Source organism: Caretta caretta, chromosome 1 (assembly GCF_965140235.1).
Source record: "Caretta caretta isolate rCarCar2 chromosome 1, rCarCar1.hap1, whole genome shotgun sequence".
NCBI classification, from domain to species: Eukaryota; Metazoa; Chordata; order Testudines; family Cheloniidae; genus Caretta; species Caretta caretta.
Window position 1 is genome coordinate 216,804,401 of NC_134206.1, and position 24,483 is coordinate 216,828,883.

A 24,483-nucleotide genomic window follows, 5' to 3' on the forward strand; every position below is an offset into this window, starting at 1 on the left:
ATCCGCTAAGATTTCACCATTAAGTCAAGCTGGTCGCCTGCCATATTTACTATTCTTTCGACTCATTGGGATGGTTAGTCCCTGTAACCTCAACAGGGATTCCTTGAAATACAGCCAGCTCTCCTGGACTCCTTTCCCCTTCAAGTTAGTCCCCCAGGGGATCCTGGCCATCCGTTCCCTGAGGGACTCGAAGTCTGCTTTCCTGAAGTCCAGGGTTCGTATCCTGCTGCTTACCTTTCTTCCCTGCGTCAGGATCCTGAACTCAACAGAGTCAACATGGTTGTTGTCAAGGGAAATCGTGCCTCACCAATCCTCTAGGATTCTCTGAGGGGGTCAACAAGCATGTGGACGAGGGGGATCCAGTGGATATAGTGTACTTAGATTTTCAGAAAGCCTTTGACAAGGTCCCTCACCAAACGCTCTTAAGAAAAGTAATTTGTCATGGGATAAGGGGGAAGGTCCTCTCATGGATCAGTAACTGGGTAAAAGCTAGGGAAAAAAGGAGAAGAAATAAAGGGTCAGTTTTCAGAACGGAGAGAGGTAAATAGTGGTGACTCCCAGGGGTCTGTACTGGGACCAGTGCTGATCAACATATTCATAAATGCTCTGGAAAAAGGGGTAAACAGGGAGGTGGCAAAATTTGTCGATGATACAAAACTACTCAAGGTAGTTAAATCCAAAGCAGACTGCGAAAAATACACTGGGGTCTCACAAAACTGCGTAACTGGGGAACACAATGGCAGATGAAATTCAATGTTGATAAATGCAATATCTTGAATACTGCGTGTAGATGTGGTCACCCCATCTCAAAAAAGATGTATTGAAATTGGAAAAGGTTCAGAAAAGGGCAACAAAAATGGTTAGGGGTATGGAACAGCTGCCATATGAGGAGAGATTAATAAAACTGGGACTTTTCAGCTTGGAAAAGAGATGATTAAGGGGGGATATTAAACTATAAAATCATGACTGGTGTGGAGAGAGTAAATAAGAAAGTGTTATTTACTCCTTCTCATAACACAAGAACTCGGGGTCACCAAATGAAATTAATAGGCAGCAGGGTCAAAACAAACAAAAGGAAGTATTTCTTCACACAACACACAGTCAATGCCTGTGGAACTCTTTCCCAGAGGATGTTGTGAAGGACAAGAGTATAACAGGGTTCAAAAAAGAACTAGATAAATTCATGGAGGATAGGTCCAGCAATGGCTATTAGCCAGGACGGGCAGGGATGGTGTCCTTAGCCTCTGTTTGCCAGAAGCTGGGAATGGGTGACAGTGGATGGATCACTTGATGATTACATTCCCACTGCTCTGTCCAGTTTAGATTTCAGCATCCCAGGTGATGGGGACCATGTCCCTGTCATGTTTGTACTGGGACCAGTGCTGATCAACATATTCATAAATGCTCTGGAAAAAGAGGTAAACAGGGAGGTGGCAAAATTTGCCGATGATACAAAACTACTCAAGATAGTTAAGTCCAAAGAAGACTGAGAAAAATGCACTGGGGTCTCACAAAACTGCGTGACTGGGCAACACAATGGCAGATGAAATTCAAAGTTGATAAATGCAATGCAATGCAAATTGGAAAACATAATCCCAACTACACATATGAAATGATGGGGTCTAAATTGGCTGTTACCACTCAAGAAAGATCTTGGAGTCATTGTGGATAGTTCTCTGAAAACACCCACTCAATGGGCAGCGGCAGTCAAAAAAGAGAACAAAATGTTGGGATTCATTCAGAAAAGGATAGGTAATGAGACAGAAAATATCATATTGCCTCTATAAATCCATGGTACGCCCCCATCTTGAATACTGCGGGCAGGTCTGGCCACCCCATCTCAAAAAAGATATATTGTAATTGGAAAAGATTCAGAAAAGGGCAACAAAAATGGTTAGAGGTATGGAACAGTTGCCATGTGAAGAAAGATTAATAAAACTGGGACTTTTCAGCTTGGAAAGGAGATGACTAAGGGGGGATATGACGGAGGTCTATAAAATCATGATTGGTGTGGAGAAAGTAAATAAGGAAGTGTTATTTACTCCTTCTCATAACGCAAGAATGTCATCAAATGAAATTAATAGGCAGCAGGGTTAAAACAAACAAAAGGAAGTATTTCTTCACCCAACACACACTCAACGCCTGTGGAACTCTTTCCCAGAGGATGTTGTGAAGGCCAAGAGTATAACAGGGTTCAAAAAAGAACTAGATAAATTCATGGAGGATAGGTCTATCAATGCCTATTAGACAGAAGCGGGGAATGGGTGACAGTGGATGGATCACTTGATGATTACCTGTTCTGTTCATTCCCTCTGAAGCGCCTGGCATTGGCCACTGTCGGAAGACAGGATACTGGGCTAGATGGACTTTTGGTCTGACCCACGATGGCCATTCTTATGTTCTTATATAAGGGTAAATCTACACTGCAATCTGGAGGAGTGATTGCAGCATAAACACATCTGAGCTGGCTTTGATCGAGCTAGCCACGTAGCTGTGTCAGCACACGCAGCAGCACAGGCTAACCTGCCGTGTACAGCCTCGCCTAGGAGCCTGGGTGCACACTCCAGTGGCTAGCCCACGTCACAGCCATGCTGACGCAACTACATTGCTGTTGTTATGCCAGCTAGCTTTCACCGAGCTAGGTAAAAGCTAGCTTGGGTATTTCTACATGTGCTGCGATCACACATCTCATTGCAGTGTAGATATGCCCTAAATGCCTAGTAGAACTGTCTGATCTCTTTGGCCATTACCACCCAAGCTCTTTTGCAGCATTTCTCCTTCTTGGTACCCTCCCTCCTGCTGTATCTCTCTATTCCGGATCTTTCCCTCACATGGATTTTCTTGTACTTTTCTAAATGGAATCTCACTATGTTATTTTTCTGACAATACTTGATGTCTCTTTGTATTATTTTCTCCAGTGAGGTGGAGTGGCCTCCCTCCTGACTTGAGAGTGAGGGACCACTACACTCCCTGTGGTGGGCATAGCCAAGCCTGCCCGGGCCCCATCGCTGGAATTAGCAGGAGAGGACAGGAAGGGAGGGCCTTGCATCTCATTGGAGTGGGAGCCAGGGAAGGAGACAGAAGTCTCCAACCTGCTGCAGAATTCTGGAGCTGGACCTACACCGGGCAGCATCCTGTCCCCAAAGGAGACCGACCCTGGAGAGAAATTGCCGGCACTGCCATCGGCCAAGTACCCCGACGAGACCAAGAACCCATGGAACTCCTCACCCTGATGCTGGTAGGAAGTAGCCCAAGGAAACTGGACTTTGGCCCCATTTCACTTTCAAAACCCAAGTCAACATGTTTTAATTGGATCCCTGATGACCCAGTGGAACAGTCCTCCACTTTTAGGCACCTGGGATGGGATGCAGTGGAGTAGGGTGGGCTGAGGTCCCCCCATCCCCTGCTGCCAACCCCATCCCTAGGGGAGCAGCCTCCCCACCTTACGCCAAGATGTCTGCTGTCTGCCAGAGCCAGGACATCAAAACTGTCTGTTTGGTGCTCTGCCCTGCCTGAGGGCCTGAATCCCTAGACTGTTTGGTGCTCCCTGCGCTTTCCCACCCAAAGAGCCAGAGCCCCAGACTGTGTCTTTGCTGCCTACCTTAGCCAAGAGGCCTAGGAAAAGCCTGCTCCTGATTCTGCCCCGCCCAGAGAGCCAGAGCTTTCCTTATACATCATTAACTGCTGGCTGCCCCAGCCAGGATGCTGTGGACTAAAGACTGCTTATACTCTGCCCTGCCTAGACACAAAGAGCCCTAGACTCTTGATTGGCAGCAGCCCTAACAGGAGGCTGTGAGCTCTAGACTGCTTACAGATCAGCCCAGCCAGTGGGACCCGAGCCTGTGTGCTGCTGCCTGACACAGTGAGTGGGAGTGGGCTCCCTCCTGAGTTGAGAGCAAGGGACCACTGCATTTCCCCTTTGTATTATTTCTCTGTCATCCCCACTAGTCTCAACTCCTCCCAGTGTAGTGTCATCTGCAAGTGTCACTGCTGTGCTGTTCATTTCCATGGCCAGATCATAGCTGAAGATATTAGATATGACAAGACTTAACGTGGTCCCCGGATCCCCCACAAAGCTCTCCCTGACATGTACACCTTGTGCAGGTTACAGGGCTGCTACTAGCAGGCCAGGCTTCTGTACCAGACATGGACTGTCTACAGAGCTTCCGTGCAAGAGAGGTGCACACTGGATGTGTCCACCATAAGATACCGTAATACTCTGCCAGGTACAGGTGTGTTACACACAGTGCCACCTAGTGGCTGAACAGTATAATACAGTTTACCCTTCCATTACGTCTCCCCCATTTGAGTTCTACATTCCTACCATTTACAAAATGTACGTTATGGTATCTTTGTAGTTTAGCACAGATCAGTCTATTAAGTTTCTCTCATTAGTACGTATATAGGTCTGTCTCTTAGCGGTTCACTGGTCAGTTCTGTAACTTTGAGGTTCCAGTGTATAAAGTACGCAACAAACAAAGCCAGAACCCTTTCATAGTCATCTTTGTGCCTGTCTTCAGGAAAATCAAAGGTTGAAAGAAATGCTCTGCTTGCTTCCAAATAGCACAAAGTAATCACCATACCTGTATAGCTTCAGTTTCCTTATGGAGTTTTGTAGCAATTTGAAATCTTGCAAAATGCTGCTTCTAGTCTGTCAATTGTGAAGGTTTGTCAAAGCTGAAGTTCTCTGATCAATGAAGAGGGAGATGTTGATGAAATCCTGCAACCTGTGTTGCTTTTTTTTTCCTGTCTGCATCCTTCATTGCTCCTCCTTCTGTCTGCAACCTCTGTTGCTCTCTTCCTTCTGTTTTTCTTCTCCTCTGGCACTGCTTAACTTCGGGCACCATGTCACATACAACTTGGACATGGTAGATGGCAAGGCTGCTATAAGCAGGTCAGGTTTCTGTACCAGACATGGGCTGGCTACAGAGCTTCCTTTCCGGAGAGATACTCAATAGATGTATTCACAATAAGATCCCTTAATGCTCTGCCAGGCATGGCTGAGGTTCGTGAATGTAAGTTGTTACATGCAACACCACTTCGTGGCTGAACAGTATAATACAATTTAACCTTCCACTACACTGCCAACGCCCCACCCCCCTTAGGCACAGCTCCGCCTGCTATTTCAGAGGCATTTCACACAGTGACACCAAGCAGGACCCACCTCTGCGCTCTGCCCTGGCACTTCGCACCTGCGCCCCCAGGATGATTAAGACCAGGCAGAGCAGGGCCCCCAGGATAATGCAGATGATCACAGGCACCGTGACTCTCCCACTGTCGGTCGGAGGACGGCGCGGGGGAGCTGGATGGAAATGAACATAGGAGAGGGAAAGATTATCCTGTGAGAGTCCGCTGGGGGTGGGGCAGGGAGCTCCCCAGTCTCTCATTGCACGGCACAGGACAGCTGGGTAACACGCTGGGACAGTCTGTGCACCATAGGGGCAGCTCACAGGGTGCTGTTTAAATCATGGACCCTGCCCTGTCGGCTGGAGTCAGCAGACAGGAATCCTCTGGCTCTGCACAGCCTGCAGCTCCCACCCAGGTGTCATTTGCCCCTAGATTTCACAGACCATGTGTAAGGGGACTGTTGGCCCCTTACTAAAACTCAATGGGGCTTTTCAGTTTGCTAATTCCCAGTACCAGAAGGAAGGGGAAAAGTCGATGGGAAATCAGGACCCCGAGACTGACAGTCCCCAGGAACAATGGGGAGAGGCCAATGCCCCAAGTCAGCCTGATTGACACAGCGGGCAGGCTAATCAGGGAGTCAGGAGGATGGGGGAGGGGAGGTCCTGTCCGCCCTTTGGAATTGCCTGGAACAGAATGGGGCCGAGCTAAGGAGGGAGCAGGGACCTGAGCTGAGCTGGGGAGCAAAGCCGCGCCAGCCAGAGAGAACCAGAGAAGTAGCACATGGGGAGCAGGTCAGTGCTGGGAGCAGAGACACAGAAGCAGCCTGCAGAGCAGACCTGTGCTGGGAGCAGAGCTGCAGCAACCAGAGCCAGAGGGGCCAGAGAAGCAGCAGCAGCAGTGCTGAGGCAGAGAGGAGCTGGAGCTGAGGCAGAGTGGTGGAGCTGGGGCTGGAGCAGTCTGAAGCTGGGTACAGTGAGCAGCTGGAGAGAGCGAGGAGGACCCTGGGTAGTGGGCCTAGCACAGAGAGACACCCTGAGCCAAGAAGCCTTGCAGGCCAGACTTGGAGGGGGATCATAACCCCAACGGGGCTGGGGAGATGCTGGGAAGAAGGGACCAGCCACCTAGAGCCTGAAGGCGTGTGGCCACTGCCAGAGCAAGTGTCCGACCCGCTGCATCCCTGCAGCATGGCCAGAGCCTGGGCAGGAGGCCTGGGACTTTGAGGAACAGACTGAACTTCCCTTACGTTCCAGAGACCTTGGTTGTGATGTCCCCGTGCCACAGAGTGGGGTGACATATTTTCCTTTAACCTTTCCTATTTTTCCCTTATTTCTTTTAATTGATTGCTGTTTAATAAATTGTATTTGCTTTGAACTGTATGTAATGATCAGTGGGTCAGGGAAGCGTCCAGTGCAGAGAGAGCACCCTGGAGTGGGGACACCTTAGCCCCTGCCCTAAGTGACCACAACAAGGTTGCAGGTCTAGCCCCCCAGGAATCCTGGGCCCAGCCTTGTCAGGGTTACGAGGACTCTGCCACACAGGAGCGTGGAAGGGGAGCCCTTGAGGTCAGGCAGGGCTCTGGGTAAAGGAAGTGGGAGCGAGGACTCAGATCCCTTCGTTAGCCCATTTCACTGCGGTAGTGTATAAGCCAGGAAAGTTCCCCACAATAGTGGGACCATTCCCCTGCTTACACATGGAAAAGGAGCTCCTGTCCTTACGCTGCAGGTTGTGGCTCATCCTCTGTGACTCAGCACCAGGTAAATTTAACTCTTGATGGGAGCGGGGGATGTTTTACCTGTTCTACTCAGTGATGCTATTGTCTCTGTCACACCTGTAAAGGGAAAGGGAGGAGAGTTGGAGTCTGAAGCGAGGGGGAGGTGATGTGTTTGTCACAGAGTAGCATCCCCTCAGAGTCCCTGGGGATCTCCAGACATCACTTCTACAAACTCCCTCAGAGCAGCACAGGGTCTGTGTGTTAGTGATTTAGGGTCCACATCCCCCTAATCCCACATCCCCCATCTGACTAGTAACAAACCATCACACTGGGGTCTGTGATGGACACGGGCTACATGGGCTGATGTCTGAGTCAATCTGGTCCCACAAAGGTTCCACCGCACAGCATCCCTGATGCTCCTGCACACAGGAGATGGGAGGGCCTCGTCCGTGACCAAGGAGCAGGGTGGGCAGTTGGATCCATCCTCCTTCCAAAAAATTACAGCATGTAGCAGAAACATCTCCTGTCACTCACCTGAGCAATTCACTGCAACATCTTCCTTATGACCACAGTTGCTCTCACCCCAGGGCTTGGCAGGACAGTCCCAGAGAGATGACTCTGTCCCTCTGCAATTCAACTTCTCCACCCAGATGGGACCAGTCCCCTCACCGAATGCAGCCTCGCCTGGGACTGGTACAGCGGATCCACAGCCCAGTTGTTTACACACAACGTTAGCATCCGCCATGTCCCAGGAGTCATCACAAACTGTTCCCCAGGAGCCACGATACCAAACCTCCACTCTCCCTGAGCATCTGTCCTCTCCTCCCACGACACGTAACTTCTCCTGATCTGGAAATGCAGAAACCTCACATGTTACTGGGACAGCTGGGAAAGTCCTTCGGGACCAAGAGTGAGACAGTGAGAAGCAGAAATACCTGTGCAGCTTGTAGAGTCCGGGCATTCGGCAAACAGGGTCTGAGGTGGTTTCTCTTTTTTTCCTGTGCAGAGAAAATGATTAACTGAATGGACCAAGAAGAGTGTGTGATGTAAGAGAGAGTAGGGTTTATCTGTGTATTAAACCCCTAAATATCAGCAATTTTATAAACTTAAATCTAAAATCTATTCTGTTTCAGAGCTAACGGATTTATTACTCAGTGGATTCTCTGGCTGTTGAAATCTTTATTCAGCTCGCTGCTGGTGTGTGCGCGTTTGTGGGTATCTGAGTCTGTTCCATCCACCCTGTGTACAGCTGCTCTTGGCCCTGTTTGAAGGTAAACAGATCTGTCAGCTGAAACTCACCCACATTATTGTGGGGATCCAGAGACAAGAAATGGTGGTATTTGAACTGAGACCAAAATGGGACTTTAGATCTGAAACAAACTCTCGCCTACACGCACGGACACAGACACACTTTTCGGGAATTCTGATCCTGACCCAAATTTCACAGCCTAGGTGTCAGGAAGCAGGGACTGCAGCAGAGCTAGTCTGCAGGAAGCCTAACAAGAGCAACTAGCCTGTATTAGGCTGCCTAACTGGTCATACCGCCTGATTGGTGGGAAGAGTCAGCAGTCCAGCTCTTGAATCCAGCAGCCACAGGAGCCATTCAGAAACTGCTCAAAGCATCCCACAGCTAAGATACCTCATTTTCCTGTCTTGTTCCCAGCCTTGACTCCAGACTTACCCCTTGCTTTGCTCCAGGTGACCGGGTCCTGACACTGAGCTCCGATTCCTGACTTCTGACTTTGGCTTTGGCCTCTGGCTCAGGCTCTGATCCTTAGCTACAATTTCTGGCTACCAGCTCTTGCTGTAACCACTGGGCATGACTCCTGCTTCAACCACTCAGTTTGACCGCCCATGTCCTGGTCACTGACCTTGGGCCCATCTCTGATTTTTCATCCCAAATGTATAGCCACAGAGATTCCCAAGAGACGCTCGCTACTGGGAGGCATTTGCAGTGGTGCTGGAACAACTTTTACAGTTGGGGTGCTGAAAGCCAGTGGTCCCCAAAATTTTTACCTTGCCCCCCTTACCCCATCCATGCCCCCTCTCCCCAGAGTTGCAGCCAGGACTGGGCCATGGCTCGGGGCAGGAGGGGACGTGGATAGTGGTAAGGGGACTGAGGCTGGGACCACAGCTGGGGGCAAGAGCAGAGTCCTGCTTGCGGGGCCGGCAGCCAGGACCCTGCGCAAAAACTCGGGGTGCTGCAGCACCCCTTGTACTCCTAGTTCCCATGCCTATGGGCATTTGTGGTCTGTCACTAGGTGATTGCACCGTGTAACACACAGCTTGTATAAATAACTCCCATGTTTGTTTTCCAGGGGCTCTATTCTCATTCCTAGAATGGATAATGAAAATATGTCTGTGTCACTGCTGCGAATATAAAACTGTCTCTACTGAAAAGTAAATACATTCAAAATTTCCATCACACCCTTCCAATGAGTTAGACATGTAGTGGGTGTGTGCATGCGTGTGCACAAAGAGTTTCAGAATTACCACTGCAAGAAATATGGGTCTCTTCTGCTCGGTTAGCACAGGACTGCTGTTTCCACATGCCTGACGGGCACTGCCAAAGGGAGCTGTGCTGCCCACTGCATGCAACATGGTCCAGCCATGTGGGGCCAGAACCTGCTCCATACGCAAAGTCTCTTGCAATCTGCCCTCCATCCCCACAGTTCAGCTGTTTGCAGACAATTGCTGGGGTGACTCCAGACATCTGATTGGAGCAAACACTGCCCCACGTCCCATTGTAGAAAACCTCCAGCCGCCCAGCACAATCACTGTCGCTCACCAGCCTCAGATCCATGAACTCTAGAAGGAAATGCAGAAAAAGGGAATTTAAATCATCTGATTCTGAAATGAACTGGGGTGTGAAGAGTGAAATCCCAGCGATTGCTAACAACCCTGTGCATCATTCTGCAGGAGCAATTGTCAGAGAGAATCACTCTACGAATGAGAGACTCTCCTGGACACCACAGGCCCATTAGAAATACAGTGGTCACCTCTGAAAAGTCACCAGTTCCCAGCAGTTACACACACAGATACCTACAATACAGCAGTGACTGCCCTGCCAACACTAGAGAAATGCTGTGATATCTCCAATACTCCTGGGTGGAAACATATGGGAAATGGTGACTTTCTAATCATGACCCCAGTAGGTAGGTAGAAGAGTAGAGTGACCATATTTTCTCAAAGGGAAAATGGAACACCCCACAGGGGGCCCAACCCCAAAACCTCCCTTCCTCTCCCCGCCCCACACGTGGAGCCAGCCTGAGCCCACCCTGCCTTCCGCCCACACAGGGCCAGCCTGAGGTCCCCATACGCCCCTTGGAACGTGGGCCAGCCTGAGCCCCCCTTCCACCCACCCATGTGGGGCCAGCCCGAGGCCCCCTTCTTCCCTCCTGCACACAGAGCGGCCCAAGACCCCTGCTGCCTCCCGCGTGGGGCTGGCCCAGCCAGAGCTGCTGTCCTGAGTCCTCCTTCCAGCGGTGGGCTGGCGTTGCCACTCGCCCCACCCCCTCATGTTCCTCCACACTCCGCTAGGAGTCACATCCCACTTTTTTGGCAAAACTGTGCATTTGTCCCATTTGCTCATCCTAACTCATGATTCGTTGGCAAGAGCAAAAGGGACAAATGCCCAGATTTGCCAAAACAGTCAGGACGGCCAGGGCAGGCTTAAAAAAGGGACTGTCCCGGCCAAAATGGGACATATGGGCACCCTATAGAAAAGACAATGAGGGAGAGGCTCTATCATTCTCAGCTCTCTCCTCAAATGTCTGCCTTCTCCATTAAACCCCCTGGTAACCAGGCTCACGTGAGCATTCCCGGACCAGACCTGAGCAGAGAACTCCTGCATCCTCTTTGTGTCTGCAGTTGTGTTGGCCCCAGCCCCTGGAAGGACAATCCCAAAGATTGGATTCATTCCCAGAGCAGTTCACATCGTCCAGCCAGATCTGCCCGGATCCTTCCCCATAATGAGCAGAGACAGTTGCACTGATGGCACGTCCACATCCCAGTTGTTTGCAAACGACATTGGAGTCTGACAGGTCCCAGGAATCATCACAGACTGTCCCCCAGCTGCCATTGTAATAAATCTCCACTCTCCCAGCACAGCGACCTGCCCCATTCACCAGTCTGATCCGCCGGCTCCCTGCAGGGATAGATCCCAGCTGTTAATATTCAATATGATGAAAATTAAACAGCTGCCATGCAAATCAAAGAGAATGCTACAATGGCTGAGATATTGAAATGCTTTTAAAAATCTGTCATTAACAAGAAACACAGAAAGGAAGAGAAGCTTAGTAAGGAAACGAGGAATACTTCTTACAGAGCACTATTGATAAACAACATGTGAGTGTAAGGGCCTAATTCTGAATTCCTTATTCATCTGAATAATCTTTAAGGGACTCGTCACAAGGGTCAGAGCTATTTGTGAGACTAAAGGTTAGCGGAATCAGCCCTTACTCAAAATCTTGAATATTCTCAAACAACACTTAAATGATAAGCATCAAGGTGTTCAGGGAATTAGTAGGCAATTAATTTACCCAGAACCAAATATTCTTTTCAATTGTTACAGAATGGGGAGGGGGTGACACTGGCTGACCAGGTCATGCTAGAGTGTAGTTAGATCAGTTCACTTGTATAGATCAAAGTAATGGTTAGATGTACAAGTGTGTATTCAGATGTTTAAACTTTATGAAAATTAGTGGAACGTTACTGGTATTGGTTTCACGTGTCTATTCCTGTCATAATGTAAAGCCAAACATTTACATGGGAAATACACGTGTAGCTAAATAAAACATCAAATAAATTTTGTGAAATGCTAAGAATTTAAGGACTTTAACAGAAAATGCTAATTTCAAAGCAAATGGCCATTATGCATAAGGTCTGAAGTCAAAAATCTAAGTGCATTCCTCAGTCCCTGTCATCAAAGGAACAGCCCACATGGGTAGACTGTCAGCTTGTTTTCTGTGAGAAGAAGATATAAATATGGATTCAAAGAAATTTAATTGGGGATTGGTCCTGCTTTGAGCAGGGGGTTGGACTAGATGACCTCCTGAGGTCCCTTCCAACCCTGATATTCTATGATTCTATGAAAGATCCTATTTCTCTGGACTGTTCGGATTCTAACAGAGAAGAATAACTGAATGAGAAGACAGAGATCCCCAAAGTTATTCTGGGAAGCCCTGTGTGATGGAGTGAGCTCCCCACACTAGCCCTGTAAGAGCTGGGTTGGGCCAAGTGGGCCCAATCAGCTAATTACGCTGCAAAGGGTGGAGGTTTAGGCCAGAATCAGCTGGTTAGAGAGAGACTCAACTGTGCAGCAACAGGTGGGGCCTATATAGGCAGGAATCTGGCTACAGGCTGGGGCTGTTTGGAAAGGCTGCAGTCATGTCCTGGGAAGAGGGAGGTGTGTTTTGGGACTGCAGGGAGATAGTCTGTAGTTATTCCCTGGGAGGAGGATTCTTGGGGCTGGAAAACCCAGAGTTAGGAGGGGAACCAGAGTATAGGAAGCAATCATAGAAGATTAGGGTTGGCAGAGACCTCAGGAGGCTATCTAGTCCTGCCCCCTGCTCAAAGCAGGACCAACTGCAACTAAATCAGTCCAGGGAAGGAGCAGTGTGGGCAGAGGGAGGAAGCCCAGAACTGCTGAGCTGTCCCTGGACTGGATCCCAGAAAAGAGGGCAGGTCTGGGTTCTCCTACTAGCCACTGAGGGAGTGGCACCAGGGCAGTGAATGGGAAGATGGCCTAGGACTGTTGACGGACTGAATCCCGTAAGGGGGAACACTGAGTGACCTAGCTGGAGAGCAAAGTCACAAAGAGGATGCTGCGGGTCCTGGAGCAAGAGGCACTGCAGACCAGAGTGAGAGCGATGGTGTGCAAACCGTGGATGGGGCGTTGGCCTCGAGAGCTAATCCCCAGAGTGACCAGGAAGAGATGCCAGACCGGCAGTGAGTGGAGTACCTCACGACACCCTGTAAAAGACTTTGGGGGAAACTGACAGTTTATTACACCACTGCCACCATTTGGATTTACAAACTGATTTACCTGTTATATTTTACCTACTCTAGCCTCTCAACCCTCATTCTTTCTTCTTAGCTAATAAATCTTTAGTTATTTACTATAGAACTGGCTGCCAGCGTTATCTTTGGAGGAAGTTCTGGAGTGACTGACTGGTCCCTTGGGACTGGGAGAAACTTGGTGTGGTGTGATATTAGGATTAAGTGACATTTTATCACAACTTTCAGTTTGTCTGGGTGGCAAGTTTGGCTGGAGAGCCTAAGTGCACTGTCTGTGACTCCATGGTGAGACTTGTATAATCTAGAAAGTCATGTTTGTGACTGGCTTGGTGAAATCTAATGATAGAACACACCACCAGTTTGGGGTATCTGCCCTTGTTTTTTTAATCTACCCTGAGATAATCACTTACAGTGGTGAGCCACTCCAGACAGCATGACGAGAGGTATCAGAATATTAGAGAAGTGGACTTGGTACCAATTTATTTTACAGATAAAGGGAAAGAAAGGCAAATTGGATCCAGTCATCTCCAATCAAGTGCCAGACACTTAAGGCCTAATTCTACCCTGCTGAAATCAACTGTGAATCTCCCACTGACACAATGGGAATGGAAATAGGCCCTTAATGTGCTGTAGTTACCCTGCAGTTGGAATGGGCATGAAAAATGACATCAGTGCAGTAACATACAGTGCATGATATAGGGACATAGTTAAAATATCTGTTACTTGTTTACTTTTACAGTGGAACCTTAATGTAAATAATATACCAGCAAAAAGAACAATAGAATTATCTTGTACAATAGTCATGTACAACCAAGAACAATGAAAAATCCCATCAGATTCCTTTTTCCTTCTTTTCCTTTAAATGAAGGAAAATTGCAGTTATAGGATTAGAACTTAACAAGGTCACATTAAAACTGCAACTTTGATGTATTTCCTAAGTGACAGAGGGTTAGATCCACAAAGGTATGTAGCTACCTAACTGCCTCTTTATAAATACATAATGTATAAATCACTACATCTTTACTGAAGCAGAGACTTGACTCTCCCACATCCCAGGCGAGTGCCCTGGTGTCATAAATATAAAGGGAAGGGTAAACCCCTTTAAAATCCCTCCTGGCGAGAGGAAAAATCCTCTCACCTGTAAAGGGTTGAGAAGCTAAAGGTAACCTCGCTGGCACCTGACCAAAATGACCAATGAGGGGACAAGATACTTTCAAAAGCTGGGAGGAGGGAGAAAAACAAAGGGTCTGGGTCTGTCTGTGTGATGCTTTTGCCAGAGACAGAACAGGAATGGAGTCTTAGAATTTAGTAAGTAATCTAGCTAGGTATGTGTTAGATTATGATTTTTTTAAATGGCTGAGAAAATAGCTGTGCTGAATAGAATGAATATTCCTGTCTGTGTGTCTTTTTTGTAACATAAGGTTTTGCCTAGAGGGATTCTCTATGTTTTGAATCTAATTACCCTGTAAGGTATTTACCATCCTGATTTTACAGAGGTGATTCTTTTTACTTGTATTAAAAGTCGTCTTGTAAGAAAACTGAATGCTTTTTCATTGTTCTAAGATCCAAGGGTTTGGGTCTGTGGTCACCGATGCAAATTGGTGAGGATTTTTACCAAACCTTCCCCAGGAAGTGGGGTGCAAGAGTTGGGAGGATTTTGGGGGGAAAGACGTTTCCAAACTAAGTTTTTTCAGGAACCCAGATAAAGTTTGGTGGTGGCAGTGGAAGTCCAGGGGCAAAAGGGTAAAATATTTTGTACCTTGGGGAAGTTTTAACCTAAGCTGGTAAAAGTAAGCTTAGGAGGTTTTCATGCAGGTCCCCACATCTGTACCCTAGAGTTCAGAGTGGGGAAGGAACCTTGACACCTGGCCACCACCTAGAATCAATCTCTAGCTTGTTTGGCTTTTTTTTTTTTTTTTGATTCAGTGACTGATTATGTGTACAAAGTGGAACATTTACAGCAGGAGAGATCCACCCCAGCATAGCCTATAGTCTATAGTTACTAGGGCACTCCCCTGTGTTCACGTCCTTGCACCAAATCAGGCAGAGCAGGGATTGAACATGGATTTCCCACATCTCAGTTGAGTGCTTTAACCACTGGGTTATGTGTAAAACGGGGAGATGAGAGAGCTGACCTGGCTTATGTGCCTAGCTCCAGGAGTGGGTTCATGACTGAGATTCCTGAGCAGAGAGAGGTGACTGTGTGTCAGGGGCCTGAGGCTTAGATCTATGGCAGTTTGGTGTCTAAATAACTTTGTGTATCTAGGCCCTACTCCCTTCCTTGGCATTTCACTGCTGGCAAGTCTATAGAATCACAGAATATCAGCGTTGGAAGGGACCTCAGGAGGTCATTTAGTCCAACCCCCTGCTCAAAGCAGCACCAATCCACAACTAAATCATCCCAACCAGGGCTTTGTCAAGCCTGACCTTAAAAACTTCTAAGGAAGGAGATTCCACCACCTCCCTAGGTAACCCATTCCAGTGTTTCACCACCCTCCTAGTGAAAAAGTTTTTCCTAATATCCAACTTAAACCTCCCCCACTGCAACTTGAGACCATTACTCCTTGTTCTGTCATCTGGTACCACTTAGAACAGCCTAGATCTATCCTCTTTGGAACCCCCTTTCAGGTAGTTGAAAGCTATTAAATCCCCCCTCATTCTTCTCTTTTGCAGACTAAACAATCCCAGTTCCCTCAGCCTCTCCTCATAAATCATGTGTTCCAGTCCCCTAATCATTTTTGTTGCCCTCCGCTGGATGCTTTCCAATTTTTCCACATCCTTCCTGTAGTGTGGGGCCCAAAACTGGACACAGTACTCCAGAGGAGGCCTCCTCAATGTCGAACAGAGGGGAACGATCACGTCCCTCGATCTGCTGGCAATGCCCCTACTTATACATCCCAAAATGCCATTGGCCTTCTTGGCAACAAGGGCACACTGTTGACTCATATCCAGCTTCTCGTCCACTGTTACCCCTTGGTCCTTTTCTGCAGAACTGCTGCCTAGCCATTTGGTCCCTAGTCTGTAGCAGTGCATGGGATTCTTCCGTCCTAAGTGCAGGACTCTGCACTTGTCCTTGTTGAACCTCATCAGATTTCTTTTGGCCCAATCCTCTAATTTGTCTAGGGCCCTCTGTATCCTATCCCTACCCTCCAGCGTATCTACCTCTCCTCCCAGTTTAGTGTCATCTGCAAACTTGCTGAGGGTGCAATCCACGCCATCCTCCAGATCATTTATGAAGATATTGAACAAAAGTGGCCCCAGGACCAACCCTTGGGGCACTCCATTTGATATCAGCTGCCAACTAGACATGGAGCCATTGATCACTACCCGTTGAGCCCACAATCTAGACAGCTTTCTATCCACCTTATAGTCCATTCATCCAGCCCATACTTCTTTAACTTGCTGGCAAGAATACTGTGGGAGACCGTGTCAAAAGCTTTGCTAAAGTCAAGGAACAGCATGTTCACTGCTTTCCCCTCATCCACAGAGCCAATTATCTCATCATAGAAGGCAATTAGATTAGTCAGGCATGACTTGCCCTTGGTGAATCCATGCTGACTGTTCCTGATCACTTTCCTCTCCTCTAAGTGCTTCAGAATTGATTCCTTGAGGACCTGCTCCATGATTTTTCCAGGGACTGAGGTGAGGCTGACTGGCCTGTAGTTCCCAGGATCCTCCTTCTTCCCTTTTTTAAAGATGGGCACTACATTAGCCTTTTTCCAGTCATCCTGGACCTCCCCTGATTGCCATGAGTTTTCAAGGATAACGGCCAATGGCTCTGCAATCACATTCGCCAGGTCCTTTAGCACTCTCGGATGCAGCGCATCCGGCCCCATGGACTTGTGCTCGTCCAGCTTTTCTAAATAGTCCCGAACCACTTCTTTCTCCACTGAGGGCTGGTCACCTCCTCCCCATGCTCTGCTGCCCAGTGCAGCAGTCTGGGAGCTGACCTTGTTCGTGAAGACAAAGGCAAAAAAAGCATTGAGTACATTAGCTTTTTCCACATCCTCGGTCACAAGGTTGCCTCCCTCATTCAGTAAGGGGCCCACACTTTCTTTGACTTTCTTCTTGTTGCTAACATACCTGAAGAAACCCTTCTTGTTACTCTTAACATCTCTTGTTAGCTGCAAATCCAGGTGTGAATTAGCCTTCCTGATTTCACTCCTGCATTCCCGAGCAATATTTTTAAACTCTTCGCTCGTCATTTGTCCAATCTTCCACTTCTTGTAAGCTTCTTTTTTGTGTTTAAGATCAGCAAGGATTTCACTGTTAAGCCAAGCTGGTCGTCTGCCATATTTACTATCTTTCTACACATCGGGATGGTTTGTCCCTGTAACCTCAATAAGGATTCTTTAAAATACAGCCAGCTCTCTTGGACTCCTTTCCCCCTCATGTTATTCTCCCAAGGGATCCTGCCCATCAGTTCCCTGAGGTTGTCAAAGTCTGCTTTTCTGAAGTCCAGGGTCCATATGCTGCTGCTCTCCTTTCTTCCCTGTGTCAGGATCCTGAACTCGACCGTCTCATAGTCACTGCCTCCCAGGTTCCCATCCACTTTTGATTCCCCTACTAATTCTAAGTTTAGGTGATTCCCTGTTCAACTTTCTAGTTTCTGGTGTCTAACTCTCCCCATGCATTGTATAGGGAGCTGGGCGCATGACTCAGGGCTGAGGATCCCATTCGATGGCAAGACACCTAGGAGTCAGGCCTTGCAACGCCCAACTCCCTTCGGGTATCTAGCCCAGAGCTACTATCCATGGCAGTCTTGGTCAAAACAGGTTGCATATGACTTCCTTTTCTTACTATTGTTTTCTGATTCAAGACAGCAGGGTTTTTAAGGCTTTAAAATAAAGAAGCCACTATATACACTAGAGCTGCTTGGAAATTCATCCTTTTCCCCACAAGATATGAATGACCGTGAATATTTTTCATGTTTTGTAAATAAATTTGGGTTTTTCATAGGGCTGTCAATAGATTAAAACAATTAATTGTGCTGTTAAACAAAAATAGAATACCATTTATTTAAATATTTGGATGATTTCTACATTTTCAAATATATTGATTTCAATTACAACACAGAATAGAAAGTGTACAGTGCTCACTTTATATTTATTTTATTCCAAGTATTTGAACTGTAAAAAACAGAAGTAACAGTATTTTTTCAATTCACCTAATACAAGTACTGTAGTGCAATCTCTGTCATGAAAATTGAACTTACAAGTGTAGATTTATGTACAAAAAACCCTGCATTCAAAAATAAAACAATGTAAAACTTTAGAGCCTACAAGTCCACTCAGTCCTACTTCTTGTTCAGCCAATCGCTTGGACAAACAAGTTTGTTTACATTTGCAGGAGATAATGCTGCCAGCTTCTTATTTACAAAGTCATCTGAAAATGAGAACAGGCATTTGCCTGGCACTCTTGTAGCCGACATCGCAAAATATTTACGTGCCAGAGGTGCTGAAGAGTCATGAGTCCCTTCATGCTTCAACCATTATTCCAGAGGACATGTGTCCAAACTGATGACAGGTTCTGCTCAATAACAATCCAAAGCAATGCGGACAACGCTTGTTCATTTTCATCATCTGAGTCAGATGCCACCAGCAGAAGGTTGATTTTCTTTTTTGGTGCTTCGGGTTCTGCAGTTTCCGCAGTGCAAATATTTGTAATAAAAAATAATATAAAGTGAGTACTGTATACTTTCTATTCTGTGTTACTGAAATAAATATATTTTTAAAAATAGAAAAGCATCCAAAAATATTTAATACATTTCAATTGGTATTCTATTGTTTAACCATGCGATTAAAACTGCAATTAATCATGATTTTTTTTATTTTGATTAATTTTTTGAGTTAAACATGAGTTAACTGTGGTTAATCGACAGCCCAAGTTTTTCAACAGAAATCTGAACATTTTCAATGAAAACAGATTTTTTGTTAAAATTTGTAATCTTATTATGAACATTTTTCACAGGAAAGAAGTTTTGATGAAATTTTTTGAACAGATGTATTACATAAAAATATAAAAGAGGGAGGGAAGTTGTTATAGTACATTAACCCTGTAACATGGCTATGCTCTGTTCTGCATATATTATATTTTTACTATAAACGGGTCACAGTTTGAACCTCAGATCCACATCATTTCAAGGACTGCTGCGATCACAGCACAAGGTGGGGTGGAGGCCCTGGGGTGGGTCATGTTCCCATTGAACAAGGACAGGATATTTATAAGATTTTCACACTAAGTCACCTGAGCAAATGACACCGACATCCTCAGCAATTCCTGCCTGAGATGTCTCAAACATGGAGCTGTCACAAAGAGTCAGGCGAGTCTCATTTCCTCCACATCGGACACTTTTCAGCCCCACGGGGCCCGTTCCTCGCTCAGACATAGGGGGGTTATAAGCTTTCTCAGCGACTCCGCACTGGAGCTGCCTGCACACCACACTGGCATCGTTCATGTCCCACTGGTCATCCAGGACTCTGCTCCACACTCCATGGAGGGAAATCTCGACTGTCCCACTGCATCGGTTCTCTCCATTCAACAGTCTGAGCGCCTCAGAACGACCTTGGCTCACAGAGACACAAAATATGCTGAATAACACTCCCTGCTGGTACTGCATTAGAAATAATACACAGGTGTGATGTGAAACACAGGTTTCTGTGCTGAGTGGAAGGTAACCCTCACTGCTGTACAGTGATACAGGGAACAACCTCTCTCAAGGGTTTCATTTGTCTCTCTACTCAGAAATGCAGGTAGTGATGGAGGGAAAGTTTTTTTTCATTTTAAAACTGTCCACTGTGAGCACTTAAAGGTGTTGAAGTTCCTTGTGGGAGAAGCCAAGACCCTATCTGGTGATTAGATCACTGGAAATTTATACAGTGTATCTGGTACCTTACATTTCAAAGAAGCCAAAGTGCTCCCAACATATGATCTGTAAACCAATCAAATCTTCCTAAATATATTGTTATAAGAATATACATACAGAGGACAGTAGTGACTCTATATTTAAAGATGAAATTAATATTGCACTTAAGACAGGGATTCAACTACTCTGTTTTTTATTCAAATTATGTACGGTCTGAGTCTCACATTAAGGCTCCTGTACTCTGAGAAGGTGTAAAGAGCCCTTAGGGTTAGTAAGAATTGGGCCCAGTGTAATCTCCCTTTACTTCCTGCACAGAATCTCTGAGTCCGTATGACCCACATTTCTTGTACTGCAGCATTTGACTTAATTTCTCTAACAGTAAGCAAAAGATGCGGTGGGGAGGGGACATAGATTTTAGCTAGATACTCTGGGCCTCTGTCATAACCATACAGCTAAGGGTAGCCTAGAATTCCTCCTTACCTGTAAGGGGTTAAGAAGCTCAAATAACCTGGTTGGCACCGGACCAAAAGGACCAATGGGGAAAGAAGATACTTTCAAATCTGGGGGAGGGGGGAAGGCTTTGTTTGTGCTCTTTGTTTGTGTGTTCCCTGGGGAAGCAGAGAAGCATCAGGTCAGAAAACTCCTTCTCCTAAAATCATCCTAAAAAGAGTCTCAATATTACAAAAAGAGTAAGTAAATAAGGCAAGGAATGTTAGATTATCTTTTGTTTTTAGCTTGTGAATTTTCCCTGTGCTAAGAGGGAGGTTTATCCCTGATTTTTTGTAACTTTAAAGATTTGCCTAGGGGGAATCCTCTGTGTTTTGAATCTGATTACACTGAAAAGTTACCTTCCATCCTGATTTTACAGAGGTGCTTCTTTTACTTTATTTTCTTTATAATAAAGTTCTGATTTTTAAGAATCTGGTTTACCTATTTGGTTCGTAGATTATTCTCAAGCCTCCCCAGGAAAGGGGGTGAAGAGGCTTGAGGGAATAATTTAGGGAAACAGGAACTCCAAGTGGTTCTTTTCCTGAATCTTTGTCTAACTTACTTGGTGGTGGCAGCAATACCATCCAAGGACAAGGAAGGATTTGTGCCTTGGGGAAGTTTTTAACCTAATATGGTAGAAATAAGCTTAGGGGGTCTTTCATGCAGGTCCCCACATCTTTACCCTAGAGTTCAGAGTGGGGAGGGAACGCTGACAGCCTCTGTTACATTATGGGCAACCCACCTGGCAGGTCACCCTCTGAGGGCAGAGCTAGAGTGCAAGGCGGGGGGAAGGTTATAAATACAGGAGTTGAAGGGCTTTTATACGCTTGAAAGGCTACAAGGGCACAGCTGCAGCACTGAAGCTGCACCTCTGTAGCCCTTTAGTGTAGACCCTACCTATGCCAACCGGAGGGGTTCTCCCATTGCTATAGTTCATCCACCTCCCTGAGAGGTGGTAGCGAGCTTGACAGAAGAATTCTTCTGTTTACCTAGTGCTGTCTACACTGGGGGAAGGGGTAGGTTGGCTTAACTGTGTCAGTCAGGGGTGTGGATTTTTCATACCCCTGAGTGACATAGCTGGGTCAACTCAGCTTTTTAATGTATACCGTGTCGAAGACAGCCCTGTGGACTCAGTGGCTGAAAGATGCAGCACTGAGTGATGTCTGCTGTGAGGGCTGGTCCCAACCCCTGTACCACCATGGATACAGAGCAGTGCTATGTCCTTTATTTTCAAGGGAAGCCCTCCATTGGGATAATGTTTCGTGCACCATGGTGTGGTCTGTGGACGTAGAGGGAGAGCTGGGGCAGTATTTCTTGCTGTGGAGACCACAGAGACTATGGAATTCACATTTACCTATCAGCTGACTGCTCTAAACTGGGATTCTGTCTCAGTTAAAGAGAGAGAACGGGGCAGCACTTAGTGAGGTGAGGATTTGTGAATTCTTGCCTGACTTAGCTGGGCTTATGGGGAGAAGACTGCTCTATGGAGTGAGAGCCTTACAGAGATCCAGGGAACAGATATTGTAGAGGCTGCTTCCAATCCTGGTACCACATTGAATACAGGCTACAGATTTCTGTTTCACCAGCAACTGAGACACCCAGTCAACTCTTAACCCAAGCCTAGGTCTGGAGCGCTGCTAGCTGCTAAGGTCCCCAGACCGTTTCATTGCTCACCGAGTTCTGAAGTGTTTGAAACGGCTGAGGTACTGCCATTTCTCAAGCTCTGAAGACCCACGACATGTTACAACCACACTGCAAAGCCTGAGAAATCATCTCTAAGAGAAGATCAGTGGGGAATGTGTTTGGATGTGTATGCTGGAGTATAGAACATGTTAAGTCGTAAGAGAAACAAAAGGGGGAATATCTGTATAAGGAGAACTGGAAGATTTACTGTCTAATAGCTTTTGTTTAAAAGTTATTCATAGTATTCCAAATACTATTTACAATGTTTTCTGTAGGTATTAAATGTTTGTTTTACTAAGGCCATGTCTGCACTGTGGGCGCTACAGTGACACAGAACATCACTGCAGCTATGTCGCTATAGTGTAGATGCTTCCTTCAGCGACAGAAGGGGTTTTACTATTCCTGTAGATAATCCATCTTTCCAAGTGGTGGTAGCTAGATCAATGGAAGAATTCTTCTATTGTTGTCTACACTGGGAGTAAGGTTGGCATGGTTATCTCACTCAGGGATGTGACTCCTATTGATCTCACTGATAAAGGCTGCTAAGTGCCTAAATCCTTACTGAAAATGAAATGTAGGCTCTTAAACCAGTTAGGCATTGCCATACTGAATGGAGCAACAGCGAAAGAGCTGTAAAAATCTGGGCCAAAGCCACTATGGATAGCCATCAGACGACTTCCCATCTATCAGCTATGGCAGTTCTCTGGTGTGGCATGGGGAAGCCTTTGAAGATCTTTGGAGAAGCCTGCAGGGAAAAGGACCCCTGCAGTGTTTGTGTTGCAGTGTAGAAGAGGATCTTCATCAAAGCGCCAACTGCTCTCACTAAGAGCAGGATCTTTGTGAAAGTTCCCAGCTGGCTCAGAAGCCAAGCTCTGGAGCCATCTGAACACTTTCCTGAAAACCGGGATCTTTCACAAAGAAATGACTATTTCTATGAAGTGCTGTGGGGAATTAATGATCTACAAACATACACACCCACTGAGCAAGCTCTGTAGGTGAGGGCTGCAGCCCACCAGCATACAACCGAGGATGGGCAACGGGGAAGCATTTTGGCCAGGAACACCAGGGCAAACACTTACTTTTCCAGAGAGTGAAATGGGATTGTAATGGGCCCACAGCATGAATGAGATCTCTGCATATAGGTTGCTTCTGCAACACCAACCTCAACCTGATGAAGGGCTGAATCAGCCCTGCTGGGACTGAGGGAATCAGTGAATCACAAACCCCAGGTTTATAGCACAGAGCCATTCTCTCCGGTTCACTCTAGCGTAGTGCTAGGATCCACCTCACCACCCCTCCCTGCACCCGGAAGTGTCTCTGATCTGGGCAACTTAAACAAAGAGAGCAACACTCCAATACCCCTACTTACCTTGAGTACTGTAGTCAATGGGACTACTCATAGAATCATAGAATCATAGAATATAAGGGTTGGAAGGGACCCCAGAAGGTCATCTAGTCCAACCCCCTGCTCGAAGCAGGACCAATTCCCAGTTAAATCATCCCAGCCAGGGCTTTGTCAAGCCTGACCTTAAAAACCTCTAAGGAAGGAGATTCTACCACCTCCCTAGGTAACGCATTCCAGTGTTTCACCACCCTCTTAGTGAAAAAGTTTTTCCTAATATCCAATCTAAACCTCCCCCACTGCAACTTGAGACCATTACTCCTCGTTCTGTCATCTGATACCATTGAAAACAGTCTAGAGCCATCCTCTTTGGAACCCCCTTTCAGGTAGTTGAAAGCAGCTATCAAATCCCCCCTCATTCTTCTCTTCTGCAGACTAAACAATCCCAGCTCCCTCAGCCTCTCCTCATAACTCATGTGTTCCAGACCCCTAATCATTTTTGTTGCCCTTCGCTGGACTCTCTCCAATTTATCCACATCCTTCTTGAAGTGCGGGGCCCAAAACTGGACACAGTACTCCAGATGAGTATCATGAAGATCCTAATCTGGGCAGTACATTGCATTGTAACTAACATATACACGTCTATATTAAACGTACCTGAGCAAGTAACCCTGGCTGTGTCTCTGGGGGAGCAGGCTGGGTTGCCCAGGGCCATGCGAGAACAATCCCACAGACAGGGTTCAGTCCCTTCACAATGAAAAGTGTCGCTCCATACGGTTCCCCTCCCTTCCCCAAAATGGGCTCCTCCCTGGATCGATTCAGCGTATCCACAGTTCAGCTGATGGCAGAGGACGTTGGCATCTTGCAAATCCCAGTGGGAGGCACAGAGGCTTCCCCATGTGTCTCCATGTCGGATCTCCACTCTCCCGGAGCACTCGGTGCCGTTCACCAACCTGCCGCCCGGGCACCCTGAGCACAAGGGAAAGTGAGTGTCGAGGTGGAGCAGTGATCAGTGTTAACGGCCACGGCAGGGAGGGGAGTGGGGAACAGGAAGGGATTGTTGCTCGTGATCAATGCTGGCAGTTACTCTGTGGGGGTTATGGGACTATTCTACACCAGCACATGCACAAACTTATACTTGATCCACATCTGTTAGTTCGAACGGAGGACCAGGGACCAGAATTTGGCTTCCTTGGTACATTCCATACTCAAGGCACCACAAGCATTTCACTGAGGGATCAGTTCCAG

At 46.9% G+C, this 24,483-nt stretch overlaps 1 protein-coding gene across 1 annotated transcript in view; it reads right to left on the reverse strand.

Moving 5' to 3' along the window:
* The window catches only part of LOC142069410 (antigen WC1.1-like), a 70,269-nt gene that overhangs the window by 9,977 nt on the left and 35,809 nt on the right, over positions 1-24,483 (reverse strand). Inside the window, exons 5-12 of the mRNA XM_075120380.1 lie at positions 23,893-24,204; positions 19,103-19,420; positions 10,671-10,985; positions 9,332-9,646; positions 7,774-7,836; positions 7,373-7,687; positions 6,920-6,955; positions 5,165-5,302 (exon numbers count right to left, since the gene is read on the reverse strand). Coding sequence (XP_074976481.1) covers positions 5,165-5,302; positions 6,920-6,955; positions 7,373-7,687; positions 7,774-7,836; positions 9,332-9,646; positions 10,671-10,985; positions 19,103-19,420; positions 23,893-24,204 — 1,812 coding nt within the window. The remainder of the gene's footprint in view (positions 1-5,164; positions 5,303-6,919; positions 6,956-7,372; positions 7,688-7,773; positions 7,837-9,331; positions 9,647-10,670; positions 10,986-19,102; positions 19,421-23,892; positions 24,205-24,483) is intronic.